The 25,886-nt window shown below is 44.0% G+C and overlaps 1 protein-coding gene across 2 annotated transcripts in view; it reads right to left on the bottom strand.

Annotated features, from left to right (window-relative positions):
- Ack-like (activated Cdc42 kinase-like) overlaps positions 1-25,886 on the bottom strand; it is an 84,391-nt gene that overhangs the window by 47,346 nt on the left and 11,159 nt on the right. For both annotated transcript variants that reach the window (XM_075888784.1, XM_037433776.2), the window contains exons 2-4: positions 22,811-23,083; positions 8,405-8,617; positions 1,623-1,772 (exon numbers count right to left, since the gene is read on the bottom strand). In XM_075888784.1, the coding sequence (XP_075744899.1) occupies positions 1,623-1,772; positions 8,405-8,617; positions 22,811-23,077 (630 nt within the window). In that variant the 5' untranslated portion in view covers positions 23,078-23,083. The remainder of the gene's footprint in view (positions 1-1,622; positions 1,773-8,404; positions 8,618-22,810; positions 23,084-25,886) is intronic.

The raw sequence follows: 25,886 nt of genomic DNA, 5'->3' as shown, positions 1-25,886 counted from the left end.
AATTCAATGACCAATCTTTCCACAAACTACACCAGCAGCAAGTGGTGCAATTAACATTCCCTACGCAGAGCCTTTACTTTGAGCAAGAATGGCAATGATGGCGAGTTTGTTTATATCCATCGTGAAGCCAAGCAGCGTGAAGCCAAGCAGCGTGAAGCACAGAAGTTCAAAAGGACTGAGGAAGTTGAAGAGGAAGGAATACAAGCACTCTTGTTTATCGCTCTTTCACTTCATCAGTCCTCACTTGCCTATACCTTTGCACTTCTGTGCTTGTTGGTCTTCACCATGACTGTTTACATTTTGATTTTCAAATGTCCTGTAGAAAAACATTGCAACCTGCAGCAAAAAAAAAAAGTTTTTGGGACACCCAACCCACAGCCCGCCCACGCCTTTCCTGCGCACCTGAAATGAATGGGATGGCCAATGAGGCCTCTCACTAAAATTAGCATGACATTTTCGAAGCTGGACGAGCACTAATAGTGAGATACCCCGAAGCTCTCAATATCAAAATACTACACATAAGCACTAAAAAAGACTGAGAAAGACACAAGACAAGTGCTGTCTTTCTTGGTCACCATCTTTCTTGGTCACCACCATTAACTAGCCCAAGTCAGTCCAGCATTTTGGAGCCCCCATAGGAGCAGGCAAAATGTGCTTTTGGAGCAGCTACCTCTGTGTTTGGAGCATGCACAGGCGTTTCATGATATACACAGAGAAAGAAAATTTAGCTTTGCTGTAGTTTAATGTTCCCTCAGTTCATTTACACAGAAGAAGCAAGCCCACAAAATAAGCATAAAATATAAATGAAAGCAGAATCATACACAGAAGACGCAACATAAAACAGTGAAGGTTATTGCATGCACCAATAAGCTACCTGCAGTATGAAGTTTTAGCAGCATGCGTGCGCACACTCGCTCACATAGGCGTGTACACGGGGAGGCGAGCGCCAGTGTAATCCCTATTGCAAAAACCAGCGCCACTGGGTACCAGCGTCCAGCGCCATGCCTGATTATGGGCCCAGTATCGCGCTGTTACCAGCGCTGGGAGGAGTTGGCTGCTCTGTGCAAAATGGCTTCAAAGGGTTAAAACGGGGGGTGCCCAATCGCCATAAATGAATAGATATAGAAGTAAAGCGATATTGCGCACATTCACATTAAAAACTATAAAAATAAAAAAAAATGCCCCACGACAGGATTCGGCTGGTCACCTTCGAATTCCAATACGAGTACTCTACCCACTAAGCCACGCCAGAACATGTTGGTTGGGTTGTAAATTGACTATTATTCTGAAGAACACGCCTTTCGACTTTCATGTTTACAAGTCTCACAGTCAAAATTGACGCAGTATTCCTTTCCAAATAACAATTTTGTCTTGATTCGACAGTGGCGAACTGCTTCCGGGCACTGAATGACGCTTGAATATTGGCAAGTTGACTGGCGCAGCCTCAGATTGTCGGCTGTTGCTGTTGACTTTTTTTTTTTTTTAATAGCCACTTCATGTACAGATGATTTAAAATAACTTGTTCGGTACATGAAGACTGATCCCACATGAAAAGGACAGCTAGAACAAACACTATAAACCAATCAAGTGCTGAGCATTACGAGGATGCCTGTTTCACTCACCAGCATGAGAGACACGGTGTCCAAAACAACTCCATAGAGCCGGACAATGTGCTCATGGTCAATCGTGTGCATGATAACAGCTTCTTTCAGGAACTCCATTGGGTTGTTCTGCATCTGGTCCTTGCTCAGGCACTTGATGGCAACCTGAATCTGCAGATAGGTGAAACATGTTACAGCTTGCTGAAGCCAACTGACACAAGGCAATCTTGGCATTGTAATTTTGTATTGTAAAAATTTTATTTTCGAACCACTTGCACCATTTCTCATTCCCCACGTCGGGCGGTTCTTCTTTCGATGATTCGGAAATGAACAAGCAACATTTTATTACGTCTCTTGATGCACAAAAGGTTCTTTATTTAGTGCGCTTCAACAAAATTTTCAGCTTTACAGGACCTGTCGCAAGTTTTTTAAGGACACAAAGCGGCATGCGAAGTTGAAATTTTTTCACGCTAAAGTTTTTTAAAATGACAAATTTTGTTGCAATTACAATAACAATAAAAAATCTAGTCTTAAGAACTTCTCAAGATCAAAACACAAATTTTTCAAAAGCAGTTGAGATTTTTCTAGTATAGGGGGTTTGCACCAACCCTTGATCCACAAGGGCGCAATACCATTGCAGTGCCATTTTGAAGGTCTCTTCATACGTGTTGTCTTGCTGCCCGGGCTTGGGCATGCAGGAGGTGTTCTGTAGGTTTTTAAACATCCAAGTTGCCGTATGGATCTCAGACACAGCGCACGTAGCAAGTTTATTGCGCGCGCAGACCTCGTAAATGGTGATAGACTAGCATTTGCGAGGATCGTCTGTTGTGTTATTTGACTTATATAAAGATGAATAAATGTGTATGTTAACTATGTCAATAATGACCAGCCCTGATCACTCTGGAAATACTTCAGAATAAAAAAATACTCTCAACACACAATGAAGTCTTACAACAGAGGTTGAGATTACTCCACTATAAGCTCTGCCAAGTTCACCAAACAGGCTCAGAACATTCAGCATAATGTCATTTCACTTGAACAAAGATAAATAAATGTATAGAAGGTATGCACTTCATTGACATCTGCAAGGAAAGCTAGCGGTGTGTTCACGATTTTGCAGGTTCACGCACCGCACACACAAAGAACGTGCAACACACGCTTTTTTTTTTTTTTTAAGCTGTAGTTTCGAAGGGAACTGTAGGAAGCTATCACAAAAGTGTTAGGCATAGTGCCAGAGAGGCTGGAAAGCAATGATAGCACAGATTTCACCTTCGTCACTACACCTAGAAGCGGCGGCGACGTCGTGAGAAAAAAGCATAACCGATGTTGAGTGATGACTTTGGTCAGTTCAGTTAGTGCCCCTCTTCAGCATGTGCTGGACCTTATTTCTTTGTATGCACTTACCGTAATTACTCGAATCTAACGCGCACTTTTTTTCCGGTTATGCGAGTTCATAAATCGCATGCGCGTTAGAATCGAGTACGAAAAAAAAAAACGTTCAATCTATTGCCATCGGCAAATCCAAAATGGCCGCCCCCTACGTGCGTCGGCATGGCGCGTCAACCATTTCTGCCTATGTGTTTCCCATGTGCGGCACTTCGTACGTGTGCTGAGGAGTTCGTCATCTAGTAGTGCATTAGCATCGACGGCGTGGAAAGGCCGACTCCAAAAACTCGAGTGCACCACGATGCCGCTTTTAAAAGAAAAGCCATCGCGTGTGCAGAAACGGACGGAAATCGGGCCGCATCGCGGTCGTTCGGAGTTCCCGAAACGTGCGTGCGGGACCGGCGGAAACAAAAGCAGAAGATTGTCGTCAGCAAAGCTTCACGCAAAGGCTTCAGTGGATGACAGCAGGGTCGGTTTCCACAAATTAAAGAGCTGCTCGGCGAGTATGTGCTTGAGCAGCGAGCGGCAGAGCGGCCCGTGACGACAGAACTGCTCCAAGTGCGGGCTACGCAATTAGTCTTAGAAAGAGGTCTAATGTGGAGCCAGTTTAAAGCGAGCAGGTGCTGGCTAACTAACTTTATGAAGAGGAAAGGCTTTTCCCTCCGAACGGGAACATGCATATGCGAAAAGTTTTGCGGAGAAGTACGATGAAAAGCTTCACAGTTTTCAGAGGTTCGTCCTAAACTTGCGGCGCAACAATGGCTACCTGCTTGGGCAAATCGGGAATGCCAATCAGACGCCTCTTTACTTCGACATGCCTGGCACCACAACCGTCGAGAAGAAGGGGGCGAAGCAAGTTCGCGTGTTGACATTGGTCCACGGTAAAACTACAGTGACGACAATGCTCTGTTACACGTCAGATGGGCACAAGCTTCGCCCATACCTCATATTTAAATGGAAGACGCTCCCGAAAGGAGTCGTTTTTTTTCGAGTGGTGTGATCGTGCGGGCCAGCGAGAAAAATGGGTGCGCGTTGCAATCGATGTCTTGCGTTTTTTTTTTTTTCCGCGGCGGAAATCGGGTGCGCGTTACAATCGAGGGCGCGGTAGAATCGAGTAAATACGGTATGCTACTTCAACTGAGCGTTTGAGCGGTTACTTTGCGCAGGTGCGGTGTTGCCGTTCTGCGCGATTGAGAGAACTTATAGACATTACCGCAGTGCATTATGTTTTTGTGCGGTTTCTAACACAATAATTACTGCTGTACACAATGAACTGCCATTTCCAAGTGAATGACACAGCAGTAGCACGAAATCATTTTTCCTTGGCCTCATCCAAGCTGCACAAAAAGTGCGGCAGCTTCCCCAACTGTGTAAAGCCCTCAGCAATGCTTAGGTCTCGAACGGCACGCGGTTAGGAGGAGTCAGCCAAGCCCACCAGGGAAATCGCCAACCTGTAAAGGCCTGACCCTACGGAAGTGGTGCAGCATTTCAGCGCGTGGCTTTTTGACGTGGTGCCACACACTCTCCCTCGCTCTTCATAGGAAGAGGGTGCAATGCTAGGTCAAAAAGTTGGGCTGATGGGCTTCAACGCGTATGTGTGGTCAGGCCTTAAAGGAGTAATGGCACAATATTTGAGGGTTGAGTGTTCTTTGCTGCAAGCGTTTCTTATACCTCCAAGCACAATGCATGTAGCAAGATTCATTTATTCTCGCTGAATGGTTTAATATCGCCTTATTGATGTGGACAATTTTCAGTTTCGGATTGTGGGCACTGAGTTGGGCAGGGACGTAGCAGTAAAGGCGATATAGTCATGTAATCACAGAAAGCTTTGACACGCATCACGCTGAGTATCATCTGCTCTTCCACACATGTGCCACACAAGCACCTGCAAAACAAATGTGCCACTAGCTGCAGCAGCCGCAATGCTTTGCCAGTATAAACGTGGCGGAAGTCCGGAAGTCACTCGCCTTACTACAAATCTGGTGTGACATCACTGCAACTTTTTTTGACCTTCCGTCAGTGTTGAATGCGCTCACGGTGGGCCTCGATTGGGAGAATGCGCATTTAGGTACGCTTTGAGAGTGAATTAAAGTTTATTTTAAAACTTTTTTGAGTCTGACCATTCTTGTGGAATGTCTTTGCGTACAGAGGAAGCCCTCACGATGCTTGCTATTGCCTCAAAATTGGATAGCACAACCCCATTAAGGGCGGTGGCTTGTGCAGTTGACACTTGCAGCACGCTGCTGACACCAAAAAGTAACAACTGTGACAGTAGTTATTTTTCACTCATCCTGTGGATACATGTACAGTGGACTCCCATTAAACCAAACTCTGTTAAACGGTAAAGCCGCATAAACAAAACTATCTAGGCAGATTTAGTTGGTCTCCTATATATTTAATGATAAAAAGTTTCGGGTAATCTGAACATTTTGTTAGCTTACATCTGTTAAATAAAACTAAACCGAGCAAAATCCATGAACGGAAGAAGTGGCAACGGTAGTCTAGCAACCGTAAAATAAATGCCAAAGCTAGCCTAGCTAAGCCAATCCAGCGATTGCACACGTCCGCACACGCCCATGGTGCATGCTGAGCAGCAATCGACGTCTCGTCGTGAACTTGAGGACAGCCTTGATACTCTAGCATTGAGAAATCTTAGGTGAAGTTCAAGATGAAGACCCGTGTTCAAGTAGTAATGAAATGGTGCGTGATCTCGAGCCCATTTCAGTGGCTGACAGAGCAGCAAGAGATGCTGTCATCCTGTTGCAGCGCTACTTTGAACACAATGGTGGCACAGAGTTCTTGCCCTGCCTTTCACCAAAGCACTCCTACTAAGTGAGAAAAAGCTTGAACAAGGCCAAGGGAACTGTTATCACCTTTTTTCCAGGTATTAAAATATTATTAACATTTTTTTTTCTAATCAACTATAGTAGTATTGTGTACTTCAAGATGTTTTTGTACAGTCAGCCACAGTTGGTGCTTTTGAAAAAGTCATATTTCATTTATTTTGTGGGCTTCGCTTAAATGAAACTTCTCATAAATGGAACAAATTTTCTTGCCCCTTTGAGTTCCATTTAAGAGGAGTCCACTGTATGTTCTTTTACAGCATCTTTGCAGATGTTTAAGCTGCATGCTTCAAGTGTTGAGCTGTCGAGCTGGCGGACAAGATGAGTTAGCACTCGTCCTGTGCGCATTTTTTTCGTGACTCCTTTGTGCTCGGACAGTGCGTGTCATAAATCGAGTAGCTTGCCCTTCTTCGTGTGACATTCTAATTTCTTGCTATCGCATTCACTGCTTCACCCTTACCACAAAACAAACTTTTTTTCACGTGCAATTTTGAAAAATGTGACCAAGTGCGCCTGCGCCACATTGCTGCTTTGGAAATGGGTAGTTTGACAGCTTGACACACCAATCTGCCACATTTAGAAGGCTGCAATGCTGACATGAGAGTGCACTGCTCAGGAAATTCAAGGGTATTCAAGGACAGCGAAAAATTTCATTTTTTCAAGGGCCTCGAAAATGCGTTTTCCAAACTCAAGGGTTTTCAAGTACTTGAAGGACCTATATGCACCCTGCGACTGCTTACTATGTAGACACGATTGCCACATGAACGTCTCAGTAACAATCGTGTCTACATAATATGAATACACTGTGCAACACAAAGACAGCCAGAATAAAAAACAATAGGTTGCACGCCCATTCTATCAAAAAGCCGCAGCTTGAGCAAGAGTCAAGGTCGTATACCTCATACAAGGTGCATTGCTATATCGCTGACCATAGCATACGAATCCAATTAATCATTCGATATGAAATGCACAATGTTTTCACAATATAAAAAAGAGGAGGCAGTGTTCACGTGCCAGCCACGTGAAGGCAACACAGAACTCCAGTGCACAAGAAGGCAGGGATACAATGACGCTTGTGGACGCTAGTTGGAAGAAAAGGACAGTGTTTTGATGTTGATAGAAGCTTGCTTCCAGCCAGGATCTCAAAAGGACAATTTAATTTTTCTACCCCAGCCAATAATGAATCGATACACATTCTTTTGAAAAAATACTGTTTGTGTACTCAGTAACAAAAGCTTGCAATGATTCCTGCACAGTGGCCCTTCAGAAGAGAGTAGGAAAAAATCAGAGATGCTGTCATTACATTTCAAAGAAGTAGATCATTTAAAGTTATACTGTGGCAAAACTCACCACTGCTTCAACAATTCTTGTCTGTTTTGTACACTTTGATTATGTACGCCTAAGAATGCATTTTTACTCGGGAGACTAATTATGTTATTTCATCCTGACCACCAGGCAATGCCTTGTGCAGTTAAAGAAAGGATGAATACATCAATTTAAAATATACTGAAGCTAAAGAATAATACAAAATGCCAGGCCTGTGTGGAACATGCACAGCCACAGTGAAAGCTATAAGAGCGGTCTTTCTAGAGAAGCACTCATTATGCCATCATTCTGCAAAGAAGCAAGCTACTCGCTATACATCTGTAAGGCGTTGTGTGCATTTTGTTGGCGCTGTGGCTTAAGAATAATGGCAGAGCCCCTTGTAATGGTTGCAAGCTATAAACTGCCCACTCGTTACACAATTCACATTGTGTAATGCTAGGTCATTCTTTTGCTTTTTTTACCATGCTGTATTACATATGTTAACACGACTACTTGTCCAACATGACACCTTTTTTGTGAAACAGTTTCAAAGAGAGGCATGGCTCCGAGGTAGAATACTCAACTGCCAGGGGGCTCAGATTGAAGTCTCATTTAATCCTGCATATTTTTTCTCAAGTTGCGAGATAGCGGTTACAGACAGTGGCAGCGACAGTGGTGGACAACTAAGCCACAAAAATAAGTTGTTGCTGTGAACTGCTAAAAAATTTTGCTACAAAAAAAAAACATAGTAAACGCAAAACAAGTGGCATCAGGTGAAAGATCCCCAATGTGTCTTTCCCCACTCCCCAATTCTGACCGCAGCTATGCTACACCGGCTCGAATTATACAAATTGTACGGATTATCCCGAAAAGTCAAGCAATAACAAAATTATGTGCAGCAGCTACAGAATAGTGATCCAGTGCAAAGTGCCACTTAGGATATGTTTATTCAAGGAGCATGAGGACATTAAAGAAGATATGCAACAGCAGCAATGAAGTAAAACTACAGTCAGCAGAACAGGTTGAAGGAATGAATAGAAAATTTATTCTCGTAAAGAAATCCTCCCAGCGAAGCTGGAGTCTTTAGTTTAAAGCCCCAGTGGTCTTTGCCATCTCGCGAGCTCTGTCAATCAGCTCAAACAGGAGTGGGTTCATGTCCAAGTGTTTATGTCTACTGTTACTAATACTGTCAGTAAAAAAGAAATGAAGACTACCTGCCTCGCACCTTCAAGTTCTCAAATGTCGCTTGATTGACACATATTTCCTCACCCTGTCTCCTTCTTCGTTAGTCCAGACCCCTTGCTGGACAACACCAAACTCGCCAATGCCTAGCTCCTTGTTGATGACAATGCTGTCTGCAGGGATGATGTGCTTGCTGGGAACCCGAACCTGTGACGATGTGGAGGAACCCTTGTCTGTGCTAGTGTCAAGCAACAGCACTGATGACTGATCCATGTCATCTTTAGCCTTGGGGAGAATCATCTGCATAATACAAGAAATCATTATAAATCTTGAATAAACACAAGTTCCAAACAACTATAATGAGCAACTAGTTAGCATCCAAGCACTAACACTTGAAACAATTAGACAACAGAACTTTGGCACTTTCTGTGTCTTTCAGTCCCATTTCACTCCTCTTCCATGTAGCTGTGGACCATTCCTCTCCTTTTGCTTCTAACACAAATGTCACAATTATCTCGGGAAGTGCTTCCAATATTAAAACAGATCGGGAGAGAGAGAGACAGGCACAGGAGACCATGGCAGCATGACCAACAAGCTTTATAAGGAACAAATGAAAGAAGAAGAGGAGTGTTTATGACACTGAGCAATACAAACAAAACCCTATTTACACTAACAAATCTTAGTTTGTACCGAGCACTGATACTATCTAAACAGGTTAGCTACCCAGTCAAAAAAAGTGAATGGGTCCAATTGGTCATTCCAGTTCCTTGCAATTGGCCCTAAATTAGAAACCAACTAGGATGTGAAACTGGTATGTGGATGGGGTACTAAATTGAAACCAACTGTGATGTGGTGCTTCAATGTGAAGGACCAATTGGAGCACACAGTTCTGAGTGGTCATTCGAATAAGTCAACCAGTTTCTAATTGGTCTCCAGAGTGGAATCTTGTCGGTCCAATTCGTCGCACACATCCCAATTGGTAAACCATTGGAACAATAAATTCCAAATGGCCTTTCCATTGGAATGCTTGTTGGTCCAATTAGATGTGCACATCCGAATTGCAAAAGACTTTCCAATTGTAGTAGAGCTTTTATTGAAAATATTCTAGTTGTAAAGAGTTCATGTTGTAAGCGTTCAACTGGTTGACCAGGTTGAAACCAGTTAGTTTATACTTGCTGACCAGGTAAACACCAGTTCTCTTCAACTGGTTAACCCTATGGAGTGCCATGTGCAAGTTCTGCGAAGTTGGCAATGGGAAAGGTGGTGAGAATTTTGTAATATTTTTTCAAAAATCATAAAACACCTTACTATAGTGCTAGATCTGTTGTTAACTTTTCTTGCCACTTCACATCTTTCTGATGCAAGCAGCTACCACAGTTTATTCATATGAGATGATAGTGAGAAAGTAGCTGAACAAGCATGGCTTAGTACTAACAACCCTTCCAAAAACGTTGCATTCGAAGCGTTGAAGTAAGGTCTAATTATAAAAACTAATTATTACAAAATTTTATATTGTTTTTTGACGAAAGCAATAGTTGTCTATTTTATATTTTCATAAAAGTGCCTGCGCTGCGGCAAGAGCCATCAGCATCGTCATCATGACTGGACCGCACTTCTTTGCCACAGCCAGTCACAGCGAACACAGGTCACAAGCTTTGATTGATATGTGGGGTTTAACGTCCCAAAACCACCATATGATTATGAGAGACGCCGTAGTGGAGGGCTCCGGAAATTTCGACCACCTGGGGTTCTTTAACGTGCACCCAAATCTGAGCACACGGGCCTACAACATTTCCGCCTCCATCGGAAATGCGGCCGCCGCAGCCGGGATTTGAACCCGCGACCTGCGGGTCAGCAGCCGAGTACATTAGCCACTAGACCACCGCGGCGGGGCCAGGTCACAAGCTTTACAAGCGTGTTTTATATCCAGCATCTTTGCAGTAATTATGTTGTCATGATCCATTGATTCAGCCATATTTCTTTACAATGAAGGCAAGCATTTTACTATTGAACCACCTTAACCAGTATATTATTAGCACCTTTCGTTCGTTACCCTAACTATAGTGTTGGCTCGTGACTGCAGCGAACACGGTGCACAGGTGTAGCAAGCATGACGTGTGAAAGCTACTATACACGGTAAGTCTTGTTACATTGCCAACATTTTCATACTTCGTGCAGAGGTCACCACACTCTTCTGGAACACTTGAATAATGCGCTTCGAATTGCTCTGTCGATGTTGGCATGCATGACCGCTAAAGACGAATGCTCACATGTGGATTATCACGAACTACTCAGGCTGGAAAGTGCCACAGCATGCAGTTACAAAATTTTAGACTAGTGTGTTAATTTCTTTAGTACAGTCATGAAGCTAATTTTTCTCTCCGTCTTATATATATATTTTTTTTTACGCAGCCGGCCGGCATGATTGCTGACGCAACGCGAAAAAAAGAAAAAACTCTGAGCAACAAGAATATATCAGCGACATTCTTTCCAGAAGCTGCAGCAGAACGGGCAGAAGTTTGACTACGAATACCTTTACTAGCGGAAATTGGGAGTTGTACAACGAAGCTCGCTCTCCAAGTCATTTTCGCCGAACTATTGTTGTCTAATAAAGGCGCTTCGTACTGAGCCCCAGTTTGCTAATTGGATGCGGTTAACCAGTTGGGAACCAGTCTATTTCAACTGGCTGGCCAGTTGAGCACTTATTGCCTTTAACTGAATGACCAAATTTATTCAATTGATAAACCAATTGAACATTACGTACCTTCGACTGGCCATCCAGTTGGACAACAGTTCTCTTTCAACTGGTAAACCATTTGCACACTAGCTAGCTTTAATTTGATGACTACATCTATTCGAATTGCTTAACCAATGACACATCACCTAGTTTCAACTGGGTGGCCATTTATGATTAACTCGATTACCAGTTGCACACCTGTTCTGGATTACCAGTTGCACACCTGTTCACTTTAACTGGTTAACCATTTGGGCACCAGTTAGACTCAATTGGATGACCAATTGGACCCCAGCCTACACCAACTGGTTGATTAATTAGCCACCAGTTCTATCTAAATAGTTATAATCAATTGGATGTGAACTGATTTATCAATTGGATATAATTGGTACATTTCCAGCTGGTGGTAAAATTTCAACCAGTTGAAACCAATTGATGCCAATTGGTATTTTTTCTGATTGGACCACTTGAACTTTTTTGACTGAGTAGGCTTAGATGTGTCGCTTTAACTCAGTCCGGCCAATAAGGGCCTTGCGGTACTAAAATGTTCTTACAGTTCGATCGACGTTCGTTGCGCCGACCCAATGTTCCCATCGCGTCAATCTCTCATAAAGACCATTGTCAACGTCCTCAGCAGGCGTCCAAGTTCATCGATTGTTGTTGTCCATCTTGCCGCTAGTCCTCATCACATTTGTCCTCAGTAGTCTTCACTGTCCTCTCTCAATCTAGGGTAGGCCTAACCAAGCATAGGTTCCTTGCTTCAGGACTCCACAGGTGATGAACGCCTCTTTGCCTGAACTGTGGTCCGCAGCTGTCTTGCCAAGAAGAGGACTGCTGGCGATACCAGAACTGCAGTGCCGAGGGGCGACAAGTGCGGACAGGCTCGCTTGGAGCCTTACAATATCGACGGCCACTCTGCGGGCCTTGCATGCTGCCGCCTTTCAAACCGAGCACCAGCCGCTCTCGTCGCAAGTGCAACTCTTACTTTTTACTCGGTCTTCTCCGTCCGGCACCCCACAGAACAGCGACTTATTCAACCCTCGCCGTTCACCATCACAACTCAGGTCGCATGCCACAAGCCCCCTATCTGGCCAATCCTCTGCGTTGGCGTGAGTTGTGTGCGTGTCCTTAGGTGACTTTTGCTCGATCCCCATGCACCGTTGCCGCTCTTTCAGGTTCGGCACGCACCTGATGCCTCGCCTTTACTCATCACAACAAACTTGGCAACTAAATTGTACAACTAAATTGTACAACTAAATTAATTTTTTTAACTCTTATAGATCAACGTGCTACAGGCTGGCACTTTCGCACCGCACGTGTGTTCGGAGTGTCAGGCATGACTGGCAAATGATAAACGCATGTGATGCATGAGCGCGAGCACCCGCTCTGCAAGCACTGCTGTCTGGTCAGCGTCACCTGCGACTTGCTCCAAAGGTTTCAAAACATTGTAAAAATGTTTTTATCGTGTGAATCTCACCAGAACAGAGAGCAATGCATTTACAACCTTTGCGGGACCAAGCAAGTCAAACACGATGTCTTTGAGTGAGTGCTATGTGTGCGGCGATGGTGAACAGTTGCATTTCTATGACATTAAAGGTGAAGTGACGGCGTGAATTGTATATGTTACTGGTAAAATGCGCATTCGCTGCGGCAGTCGTGCTGTCTTGGAGCTGTTAACAAATCACCACGACGCGTTCACATGCATTTGTATATAGTGTTCGTATTTCGATTGCTTGTGTGCCAAGTTTGTCGTGCGGCTTTAAATTTATTGGGAGGTCAGTGTGAAGAGCCTAAACTTACGTCTGCTCTGTTGAGACATGGCACCATTGCAACTGCAATGTTCAGTTTCTGAAGAGTTTCGCTTTTGTCGAGGTTTTCATCAGATGTTAACAACGTTGTACCTCAAGTTCAATGCCACCTTGGTTTTTTTAACAGCTCTTTTGAAAGCATAATAATGCGCACAAAAAATATTTGATGCCCACATCGACCATGCCGTGTTTCCTGCACATGTTTCATTTCGGATAATATACATGCCTGATCACACAGCGTGATATTCAATTGTTGCTTTGGTAATTTTGACAGCTCGTTTGGTCTTCATTATATTATACAATACGACCGAGCATATTTTTGGTTACGCCGAGATTTGCCCCTCACAATCCCGTCCACTTTCGCGAAACCATACGAAATTTTGTTGGCGCCCTAGCTGCTTCTTTTTTGAACTCATTTTCTAACGGCAACTGTATATCGCCCGCGGCTCAGGCGCATGCAAGGATATATAATACTTTATGTGCCAAAACGACATCATTGGGAGGCACGCCGTGGTGAGATTCCAGATAAATTCTGGCCACCTGAAAACGAGCATCGAGGCACTCTATTGAGCCTGTCTTCTCTATAGGGAGGGGGCGCTGCGACTTAGGGAGAGGGGGAGTCCGCCCCATACATTAACATAATAGGGAAGGGGCGCGCTGCGACTACCCTCTGTTCCCCCCGAAGGGAAAACCTACGCATGCCTAGACTCGCTACAAATCTGGTGTGACGTCGCTACAACTTTCGTTGCCCTCCGTACAGAGCTACGACAGTTCTGGACGCAGGCTTTGGTCGGGAGAATGAGCATTTAGATATACTTTGCAGGTAAATTAAAATGTATTCTAAAGGTTTGCCGAGTCCGACCATTCTTGTGGAGTGTCTTAGCATACAGAGGAAACACACAAGAGGCTTGTTTAAGTTTGGTGGCACCACCCCTCTAAGCTTCATACGAATAAAATGAACTCTCCAGCCTCTTTTAGTCCAAAGAGTCTGCAATTGTAAAATTAAAACTAAAAACTGACCAGACGTTTCAGGACCAATTCGGTCCCTTCATCAGGGGTGACTGTTCGACCGGCTCCAAAACTAGCGACTTTTCTTAGTGCTGTCCCCCCTCCATTGTTATTCGCACTGTTTTTATTGCTGCGGTGTTTTCTTCACTGGTTCCACAGACCGAGCATGTATTAGTCTTAAGATAAGGCGACAGGTGCCAGCACCGTCACCACGCTAGTGTAGATAAGCTGCCAGTGACGTGCATACAAATGTGGGCAGCATTGCCTTTTTTGTTGTTGTTGTTGTGTGCAGTGTGAGCTGATAGTTGGCGAATAAAATGCGTTAACGGCAGCCTACTCATAATATATACGTCGTCCATTGCCGAATTAATGCACAAAGCCAGCCGAACGTTACTATTACTTGTGTGAGAAACGCCACCTGTCATTGAAAGCATATGTCGGCGAACTACCTCATGAGTTGACCCACTCAGACTTGGATTGAGCCGTGAGTCTGAGTGAGCAATATTCTGGTGAGCGAATTCAAAGTGCCCGATATATTTTTGGGTGTAGCATTTAGCTACACTTTGCAGGTGAATTAAAATGTATTCTTAACGTTTGCTGTGTCCAACCATTCGTGTGGAGTGTCCTAGCATACAGAGGAAACACACAAGAGGCTTGCTTAAGCCTCAAAATTTGATGGCACCACCCCTTTAAACTCGCGTCTATACTCACACGTGTTCCAAAGCAGTATCGTTCATACACCATGCGAATATTTATTATTCACATGCATGAATTACGTAGGGAGGTGCCTTGACCTCCACTCCGCGAACTCTTTCAGGGAGTACGAGAAGTCTCCTAACTCGTTTGCAACTACTCATAACTCGTATTTCAAGGTACTATATAAAAATGCGCCAAAAAGAGCAACGATTACACGACATATTGGTGTAATCTTTATCTTCCCCCTCTTCCGATGACCACTTGGTTTTCGACATTATGCTTGCATGCAATCTTGACCAAGCCGTAAACATTCCTACGCGAGTACAAGGAAATTCTTCTTCAATTCTTGACCTTGTGTTTTACAGTGCCACCTTGTCTGAAACAGATGTTGCAGTGGTAGACGGTTTGTCTGATCATAAAATTGTAATTTTTACGTGTCAACTGGGTGGACGATTAGGGCATGATTCCGACAAAAAAACTGTAAAAGACTTCAGTAGGTGTAACGACGAAAGTGTACTCGATTATTTAGACTTTGAACTCAACAACTTCGCCGATAACGATGTTAACTTACTATGGGACAAGTTCCAAACAATTTGCCATTTCTGCATCGATAACTTTATTCCCGTGAAAACGAAGAAGGTGCGCCGCGCAAACCCGTGGATCAATCGCAATATCATTCCTTTAGTACGCAAGATCAAAAGGTTGAAAAAACGTAAGGTAAACAATTCGTTATCCAGAACCCTGCGCCAAACACTAGTGGATAAAATTCGTGCGAGTAAGCAATTTTTCTATTCCACCACCTTGCCTAATTTTATTAAAACTAATCCTTCAAAATTCTGGCGTCACCTAAATGCGAGAGGGTGTGACGACATTAATAGCATAATGATAGGAAATCAAACTAGCACCGATAAACAGCTGATTGCAAATGAATTTAAATGTTTCTTTCAATCCGTTTATTCTGATTCAGTGCCTTGTAATGATATTGGAGAGATACGTAATGTAACCGGACTGAACTCTGACTTTATCAGTTATGAAGGAATAGTTGCAATGTTACTTAATCTTAAATTGAAATCCTCTGTAGGCCCTGATAAGATTCCAAACATGTTTCTCTATCGGTATGCCGAATCCATAGCTAAATTTCTAGTTGTTATATTCCGTCTTTCCTTTTCTGAAGGTGTTGTCCCCGCCAAGTGGCGTATTGCACGTACAGTTCCTGTTTTTAAAACTGGCGATCGAGCCATCGTTACTAACTATCGCCCTATTTCGCTTCTCAATTCCTGCAGCAAACTCATGGAGCATATTATTTCCAACTATCTGGTCGACTTTTTAAATTCCCGCAATATTTTAACACCCTTCCAGCATAGTTTCCGTAAGGGCCTATCTACTACCACTCAACTCGTTTCTATTGTGCATACCTTTTCTTCAGTTCTCGACAAGTCCGGCCAAGTTGACGCAGTATTCCTAGATCCAAGCAAAGCATTCGACAGGGTTTCGCATTCAGGTCTTCTCTATAAACTTAATACACTTAATGTCCCGCATCTTGCGAACTAATAAAGTGGATTGCCTCATACCTTGAACATAGAAAACAATTTGTTGATGTCGGTGGTCACGTTTCAGATCTTGGATCAGTTAACTCCGGAGTGCCTCAGGGAAGTGTCCTGTCCTGGGGCCTTTATTATTTCTGGTACTATATATAAACGACATAACCTCTTGTGTGCACGAAAGCGTTGCTACTCGTTTATTTGCGGACGACTGCCTTCTGTACAGAGCTGTTGAATCAACTAATGACCAAATTACCCTCAACGACAGCCTGAATTTAATATCTAATTGGTGCGACACTTGGGGAATCAAGCTTAACCAAACTAAAACGGTGTACATGCGCATCACTAATAAAAAATGCCCTCTTATGTTCAATTACTCTGTAAAGGAAGTCGAAATTTCTCACACCAATAGCTTTAAATATCTCGGCTTAACATTTACAAATAATCTAACCTGGTCAATGCATATCGACAAAATCTGTGCATCAACTCGGCGTAAGCTCGGCCTCTTACGTCACAAACTAAAAAAATCCCCCTCCCATGTTAAACTTTTTGCATATAACACGCTAATCAGGCCTCGTCTTGAATACGCGTGTATCGTTTGGGACCCTTTCACTAAAAAAGACATTAACAAACTTGAACAAATTCAGAGGCTGGCTGTACGGTTCATATATAATCGTTACCGCTGACATGACTCGCCTACCTCTTTAATGCAAACAAACAACATCATGACCTTACAGAGCTGCCGTAAAATAACAAGACTAAAATTTCTTTATCAGCTTTGGAACCGTAAACTTGCACTCGACCCGCTCCTTATCTAAACCTTTTGCCCCATAGACCCTCCAGGAACTATCACCCTTTTAAATTTAACTCGATTTTTGCACGCACAAACATATTCAAACATTCCTTTTTCCCGCGCACCATAAGTGATTAGAATGCCTTACCATCTGAAACCTTCTTATCAAATAATGTTCTTCAGTTGTTTAACCAGCTCGCAGAATAAATTTGTAACGGTGCCATTATCCTGTGATTGGCTTCCCATATCTAGTTGTGTAAAATCTGTGCTATGCTACTGTTATGATCATTGCTGCCTTGCTTCGGTTTTTTTTTTTCGCCTTCTTATGTGCCATATGTCTGAAATATGCACTGATTAGTCCTCTCCTGTTCTCTGGTGTTTTCTTCGATTGTTCATTGCTTATTTCTTCTTGCTCTCAATTTGTATTTCTTTTTTTGTTTAAATCTGGTTTTCATCATTGATATACAAACAAACCACTCCTGCTTGGGCCGCCCTAGGCCTGCAGTATTGTATAAATAAAATAAAATAAAATAAAAGAGCATTGACACCATGTTTAAAAAAGTTAATTCTGGCCGAACGAAATCTTGAGTCGACTCGCTCGGACTCAGGTCGAGCCGTGAGTAATATCTTGGTGAGATCCAAGTACGTGTGGTCTGAGGGAGCTCTAAACGCAAAATATATTTCATGAGTGAGCTCCACAATTTTCGCCCACCTATGATTCGCGCTTGGCGTCTGCCTGCGTTTTCGCACTACGTGTCTTGTATCTTTATTTGTGTTCAGCTTGTGTCTCGCCTACCACGTACTGCTATAGTGTGACTGAATTCATTCTTTGCGTCATGCATGCTGGTCTTGGGTATAAAAAAAGAGAGGGAAGAAAGAAAGAAATCCCGTATTCTTGGGCGATGAGCTAGGATAACCGCGAATACACGTCGGCATTTTTACTCATTCAGTTTTCCATGAAATGAACATAGGACATTTGATAAGTTTATTCAGGAAAGCTACGTGGCTGACAGCACTTTAGCGCGCTTACTCTTACTCAAATACGTAGCTTTCTTGATATTCAACGCAGTACGCAAAGAAATCTTTAAAAAGCAGTTTTGCTTGTTTGACACCACAGCCATCCCCATTTTCTATTTTTCCTTTTCTATCAGCGCGCAAAGCTCTTCATAGTCGAGCATTTCACACCCAGTGGCCGTCATAGATCGTAAACGTGTATTTGCCACAGAGTGAGTCTCTCGACAGATATGTGCCACTTCCCACCACTCCCACAACTCACCACTATATTACGTCATTCACCCGCTTCAGCCTGCATCCTTCAACCCCCTAACATTGAATTTGACCTGCTGCTAAAACAATAAGCGAAGGTTTCATCGTAAGCCTCGCTGTTTTATCAGTCAGGCGGAGCTGGCTGAATCCTCCCGTCTGTTGTGACACAGTTAATGTGGACGCAGGCTCCGCATGCAGGCTGCCGAGGAAAGTGGAGGGAAATCAGTTGTCGAAATAAGAGACACACACGTGGCCTTGAGAGAGAGAAAGCTGACACGGCGCTTGTGCAACAACATCTGGCACGAGTGTCATTTCACAGAGGCCAGCATCAGAGCAGCGTCAGCGACACAGCTCGTTGTGCAAAATGGGGCCTCTTGTCGCAGCCACTCTTCTGTTTGTACAATGAAGCAAGACTGTTTTCGGGCTCTTCTGCTGGAAACACACTTGGCACTATTCAAATTACTCTTTTCATCTAATGAGCTAGTGATGCGATGGATTACACTTGCACACTGGCTTTCCGCTACAAAAGAGCCGGGTTAACTCTTTCGTTGCCCCTCAAAATCATTATTTTTCATATGTCTCGGGAAGATTGTTTTTGCCAGTTTGAAAAGTACTCCAGCACGCATTGCAGCATACCAAATTTTGCAATATGAAATGCTCTTTCGAAAAAATATAAGTTGTAAAGCAAAAAAAACAATTTGGAATGAACAACAATGTGAAAAGTGAGCAGTTCTTGGTTCCCAGTTAATAGAAAGTACAACAAAGAAAACTATATAAGCAAAAATATTCAAAACAAAGAAAATTCAGAATATAGGTACATTTTGAAGATATGATGATGTGTGGTGTTTCATGGCACTAGGGCCACTTGATGACCAAAGAGCGCCAGGTCATGGGTCAAGAGAAGCGAATAATGGTTATGATAGATGGCTGTATAAGGGCCTTAATATTCCTCGCGCTAACGCGGGTAAATACATAGAAGCATTAAAACCATGACAGCGACATGAAACATGTGTAGTGAAATCGAATACCCATTATGGGAAAGAAAAACTTGATTATGTACTTGCAACCACACTAAATGAACTAGAACAAAGAAATGTTGGCGTTCTTAACTTTACTAACAAAACCTTACTAGATCTGTTTATGTAAATGTAATAGAACTACTCATGTTTGTATATTTACATTAGCTGGTTTTACTAAAGTGATTATAACTTAAAACATACATTGATGTTTTTTTTTCATTAGAACACCGTAGTCTACATAACTACTTTTGGTAATCGCATTGTATATATTGTGGCTATATAGACTTGTTAGATAGTTTGCCCTGTCACTACAGCTTTACGGGTGACCAGAGCTTAGTCAAGCTGCGCAAGCGCAGCTTTTTTCTCTGGTCCCCTATTTTCGCAGTGACAATGCGCTGTATTGTCTGAAGCGAAAATAAAATTTGATTTGATTGATTGATTGATTGAATGGCGAAAGATCGTAATAAAAGCATGGCAAAGATTTAGCCATCGCAGCAGCGACCTCACTTCACAGGTCGTACTGCAGAAGGCCCGGGCATATGACATGAAAAGTACCTAGGTCTCTTAAAAATCCTAACAGCGATTTATCTGTAAAAAGTGGTTCCTTACCGACAAACATCGCAGGGTGAAACGAAAACTGTTGTGGAAAGTGTTGTTTTTTTAGCGTGTCCAATTCTTTGCACTGGATTAAAATGTGTAGCACTGTTAGTGTTTCGCCACATCTCTCACACAAGGATGGATCGCCACCAGACAACAAGTATGAATGTGTAGTGAATTTATTTCCTGTCCTTAGTCATGCAAGTGTTACTTCTGTGCATCCTGGTTTTGATAATGGCGGCCAATGGCCAAGTAGCGGCTTGATAACATGCAGTTTATTATGTGTGTGTCTGTCCCACGTGCTCTGCCAATAGGCCCTGAGCTTTTGTTTTAGAAAAGGTTTCAAGTCAAGTGCAGGAATCACTATTGATCTACTGGCAGCTGTTTCGTTGGCAGCTGCAGCTAAATGGTCCACCAAAACATTTCCTTGTATCTTGCGGTGCCCCGACACCCAGCAGACTATGACATATGTATTGAGTGTGCACACTGTGCACAGGATTGAGTAAAGGGAGATAAGAATGGGGTTTGTTTGCTTTTTGAGAGTTTCAAGGGCTTTCACAATGCTCAGGGAATCTGCGTAGATCACTGCGCTTTGTAACTTTAGTTGTTTTATGTGTTTAACAGCTACCAGTATAGCATAAGCCTCTGCTGTGAAAATGCTGGTAATCGGATACAGAATACCAGCGTCTAAAAAAGATGGACCGACTGCTGCATAGGAAACAGAAAGGCAGGTTTTTGAGGCATCAGTATAAAATTCTGGGCATGAGTATTTTTGCTGCAGTTCTAGGAAATGTGTATTAATATGTGCATTGGGCGCATGCTTGGTGACTTGTACAAAGGATATATCGCAGTCTATCAGTTGCCACTGCCAAGGCGAGACATATACAGCAGGAGCATCCAAGCCGTGTTCAAGAAGCGGTACACCCGTCTTATGGCAGGGCGGTTGTTAAACAGGACAGAACTGGACAAATCATTGATGGTGGAGTGTACGAGGTGTTCTTTGTTGGCAATCACCTAGTGGAAGTAGACAAAGAATTGGTAAGGTCGTTGCAAATGGAGAGACCATTCTTTCGAGTCAACGTACAAGCTTTCCACGGGGCTTGTGCGAAAAGCATCCGTGGAAAGAAGAATGCCTAGGTGATGAATAGGATCGAGCATCTTTAAGGCTATTGGTGTCGCAGAATATGCAGGTTATGGCCCCGTAATCTAGGTGTGTCCGCATGAGGCTTCTATACAAATCGATTAAATACTTTTTGTCGCTACCCCAGGTAGAGCATGATAAGACTAAGATAAGAACCCATAATAAAAGACTGCCATGATTCTTCCTTGTCATTAGCCACAGCCCAAGCAAGAAAGGAAAATAGGAGGAAAAGAACGGCAGGGAGGTTAACCAGCCTATAGGCAGCCGGTTTGCTACCCTGCACATGGGAGGGGGATGGGGGAGATGAAATATAGAGAGCAGAGAGGGAAGAAAGATAAACACAGCACATTCGGCAGCACACGCACGCACACTCAGTCATAGTCCAGTCTTGTCTTTCGCGGTGTGTGACATTGCAGTTACAGCCAAGTGCGCATAATGCCTTAGGAGTACCTCGCTTATCTGCATCATCACGAATAATGTCGTATTGGGTGCTTCCTATACTTCCTGAAAGTTACGATGGTTTATGGCGTAATTACTACCTAGCATGTGCACTTGTATTATTTGCCTGGAGAGAGTCTCCAAAGGGGCTCTGGAAAGGATGCTGCTCCGGCTTTCACTGTGACTGCGCAGTCCTCGAGATTTTACAGCAAAAGTTGTTATGAAATTATAACAAGGCTCGCATGCACCGTAGGTGTCCTCCGCTGCTGGTATCCGTAAGCACTGTCGTGCTAAGAAAACAACTTAGTAAAAAAAAAAAACCAAGGGCACAATGGTATTCGAACCCGGGTTCCCTGCATGCCAGCGCAGTATTCTACCGCGAAGGCATGCCACTTCTTTGCAAACTAGTCTAAAGCCGGCTTGATGTCAGGGAAAGGAATCGCGTTAACACAAGTAATAAAGCATTTTAGAACAGCAAAGGGCAAACCTGACATCAGACAGCACGAACTGCATAACGAGTTGGTCGCCGAATGCTCCCACCCATCACAAAGGCTTCAGGCATTAATTCTTCGTCGTCAGCCACAGCATATAAAATTGCACAAAATTTCTAGGAAACGTGGAGCGGGTACCACACTTCTCCGAAAAATGAAGGATCGCATAGCGAATGCCTGGTCAATCCCCACAGTAGGTATGAGCCACAAGAGAAGGTGAACGAGAGCCAGAACACCTGCCTCCTACACAAAAGTTATGATTTATGGCGCAGTGTATACCCTGCAAGTGCGCTAGCAGTAGCTACTCAAGGAGTGTTAGAAAAGGCTCTGAAAGGCCGCTCTCCCATCTTTCACTGTGACAGTACTGCCCGTTCTGCGTGGACCTGGCATCATTTTTTTTTTCTTCTTTTTTTGCATCTATCTTAAATTTTCCCTCACAGAAAACGCTAATTTTTCTATCTTAACCCACGACACCGACACCGAAATTTCAGCGAAACGAGCTCTCACTGCACTAGGGGGCTTATTTGTGCAGGTTGGTGCAGTAGCATATATAGTGAGTGCCCCCCCACCCCCCCCCCAAATTTTTTCCGTCATATAATGGAGAGCACAAAATCACACTCGGCCACATCTGCTGGCCTGGCCCCCACTTCAGATCAAAGTGGTCTTCGTGCACAATTGGAGTCTTGTCTCTCATTGCCCATTAGCAGCAATTGGTGTCTTCCAGTAGGAAACACTAGTCCATCACTGCGTGCTTTGTGCCTCCCCAGGTTTCTCTCCTGCGCAACGCCACGATGAGCGCCAGCATCAACGCAGCCGCCAGTGTAAGCGTTAGCACCAGCTGGTTCGCAAATATCTACACATGCATCGTTCCTTTTAGCGAGACGTGGTTATTTTTTTTTACAACTTTCCTCACTTTCCTCACTATACATGAAGCCTTATATGCAATGATGACCACACCCACCTGCTTGATCTTTCGCAAGTATGTCTGGGGGAAGTACTTGTGGAAGTACTTTCGCAGGCGCCTCTGCTCAGGCCGGCTCATGCCCAGATGCAGGAGGTCATCTTCCTCGACGTACTTGAGCTGTCCGACCGAGACAACCTTGAGGTCGTTGCGTAGCGCATCGTAGTACGATGAGAGCTCGGCCTCGAGCAAGAACTCGTAGAGGCTGGGGCCTCCGCCGCCGCTCGAGCCCAAGCTGAAGGTGGATGCCGCCGACGGGAACGGCATGCCGCCCTTGCAGGTAAAACACATGGATACGCATAATAAGCACACGGTCAAAAACCACACGCATGATAACGGGTGACCGCATTGCCATGAATTCGGCGAACAGTCATAGAGAGAACACCCTCTTGGAAACACATAAAAAGAACGCTTAGTGAAAAATTCAGTAGATCCCACTTACCTTGGGAATCGATGTTATGCAAAGCATGCGGATGGAAAATGACTATTGTAATTATGTTATTGAGTGAAACATTATGAAGCAGTGCTATGCAATGAAGTGGCACTTAAGCAATGTCCCACTGCTTAAGTGGGACATCGTCTCATAACATTATGTACAAATGCCGGCACAGACAGATGCTTAACAGCCGCATATGTTTTATGAAACCATGTTGTTTACAGTTGCATGACGCCAACAGCAACATGCATATTAGCAACACCAGAAGCGGAAATCTGATTTGAAGCACTCGTGCTCGCGAGGCTGGTAGCCCTGGACACTGCTACATGAATCAACTTGAGCGGATGGCACTTAACTAGAATTGAGATTAACCCGACAAGACAGATATATGAGTACATATATAATGTTTATAATATTCAATAGGCAGCACTGCAACCACAATTGATGTTTTGCAAACATTAGGGTCTATTCAAAATGTATTTCTGAAACCTGGCATGGCTCTGTGGTGGAATTTTTGATTGCCATGCAGAATGCTATGATTCGATTCCTTCCGAGACCCCGACATTTATTCTATGCATTCGTCGAACAACACTGCCGATGTCAGCTTTTTCTTTGCGCTCACGCAAAAAAGCTACCTGTGTCTAATGTCTTCAACATTGTTGGCTAGATACAAACTGTGAATCGCCAGTGAATCACCACATACCTGTGCCACATACCGGCTCGTGGTATAAGGGTATGTGCCATAGGTGTCCGAAGGAAATGGTTTGACGACGTACATGACAGGATTGTCGCATTCTTCATATTCGTCAAATTATCCTACCCTCCCATACTAATTTTGGTCCACCCCAACATAAGAGAGTGATCGAAAGCGTGCATGCATACACATGCACACACATACATAGACTCCAAAAGTGTTTGCAGTACACAAAGAAATTCTTCACATTTAAAAGCTCATGAATACCAAGCAATCAAATGAATGCCACCATATTGTCACGAGCAAAACAAGACCTACAGCCAGGAGTTCTCCTAAACCAGAGCAACGAAAATGTTCTCTTCTTCTTCGCAGCCCGAAACGAGTATGAGCCTCAGTGGCTCATACACCATTACCCCCTTGGGAGAGGGAGTAATGGTGGCATTACCCCCTCTCCCAAGAAGCATAGTTTTGATGCTGTACATGAAGGCAAAAAAAAAAAAAAAGAAAATTACCATGCAAGCAAAATGAATGGCGTAAAGCGGAATAACGTAGTTGGTTGTGGAGTCAAGAGTTAAATGAGAAATAAGAAAAATAGGAAAGAATGTAAGGAAAAGACGAAACAAAAAGAAATACTCGAAGTTTCCAATAAAGTCAGTCACTCACTGGTGATTCACAGCGCGAAAAGTACGGTTTGAGCCGTGAAACGTGGATGACTTCAGTTTGCCGGGTGAAACGGGAACGTCTCGAAGTGCCTTCTGGGAGAAGCTGGTAAGTGACGTCGCTGAGACGTCGTATGACCTTGTAAGGGCCGAAGTAGTGGCAGAGAAGCTTTTCTGAACGGCCACACTGTCGGATAAGGGGCCACACCCAGACTTCATCACCAGGCTTGAAAATAACTTCATGGTGACTAAGATTGTAGCGGCGCGCGTCTGTGGTTTGGTGATGTTGAATACGATGACGAGCAAGTTGACGGGCCTCTTCAGCGCACTGCGCGAATTTGGCGGCATCCGTGTGGTATATTCCTAAGTTGTCAGGCAGGAGCATGGCGTCGCGCATCGTCATCACCTCGCGATCGTGGACTAAGCGAAAAAGTGTGAAACCGGTACTTTCTTGAACAGCAGTGTTATACACAAAAGTTACTACGTAAGGAAGTATGGCGTCCCAGTTCTTGTGATCGATGTCCACATACATTGACAGCATGTCTGCGATTGTGCTATTGAGTCGTTCTGTCAGCCCGTTTGCTTCCGGGTGGTAAGCCGTTGTTTTACGATGTTCCGTGCCACTTTATCGCAAGACTTCCTGCAGCATCTCTGCGGTGAAAGCTGTCCCACAATCAGTTATGACGACAGCTGGCGCACCGTGACGTAAAATTGGGCGACGTCTGCTGCGGTGGTTTTTGAAAGTGCCTTTGTTTCACAGTAGTGTGTTAAGTAGTCGGTAGCGACCACAATCCACAGGTGGCCAGACGAAGACGTGGGGAATGACCCCAGCAAGTCCATGCCAATCTGATGAAAGGGTGCCTTTGGTGGGCCTATTGGTTGCAGTAGTCCCGCTGGTCGTAAAGGTGAAATCCTACGTCGCTGACAGTCCCGACATGTGCAAACGTAGTGCTTCCCAGTCTTTGCGAGACGTGGCCAGTAATAGGAGCGTTGAATCCGTTGCAGCGTGCGCGTATAGCCGAGGTGTCCGGACGATGGCTCATCATGACACGCACGTAAAATGCCACCACGAAGCGTAGTTGGGGCAACAAGCAGATACATAGCTTGTGTAGGATTAAAGTTCTTTTTATAAAGCACTCCATCGCGAAAGCTAAAGGAGGATGTGAGCGTGCAAAGCTTCGAGGAGACTGGGCATTGCGTCCTTCCAGGTAGTCAATGAGCGGGATGAGCTCCGAGTCATGACGCTGTTGCTCAGCCAAGCGAGTTGCTGATACGGCAGAAGGAAAA

Source organism: Rhipicephalus microplus, chromosome 3 (genome assembly GCF_043290135.1).
Source record: "Rhipicephalus microplus isolate Deutch F79 chromosome 3, USDA_Rmic, whole genome shotgun sequence".
Classification (NCBI taxonomy): Eukaryota; Metazoa; Arthropoda; class Arachnida; order Ixodida; family Ixodidae; genus Rhipicephalus; species Rhipicephalus microplus.
This window is presented reverse-complemented; position numbering and strand designations above follow the sequence as displayed.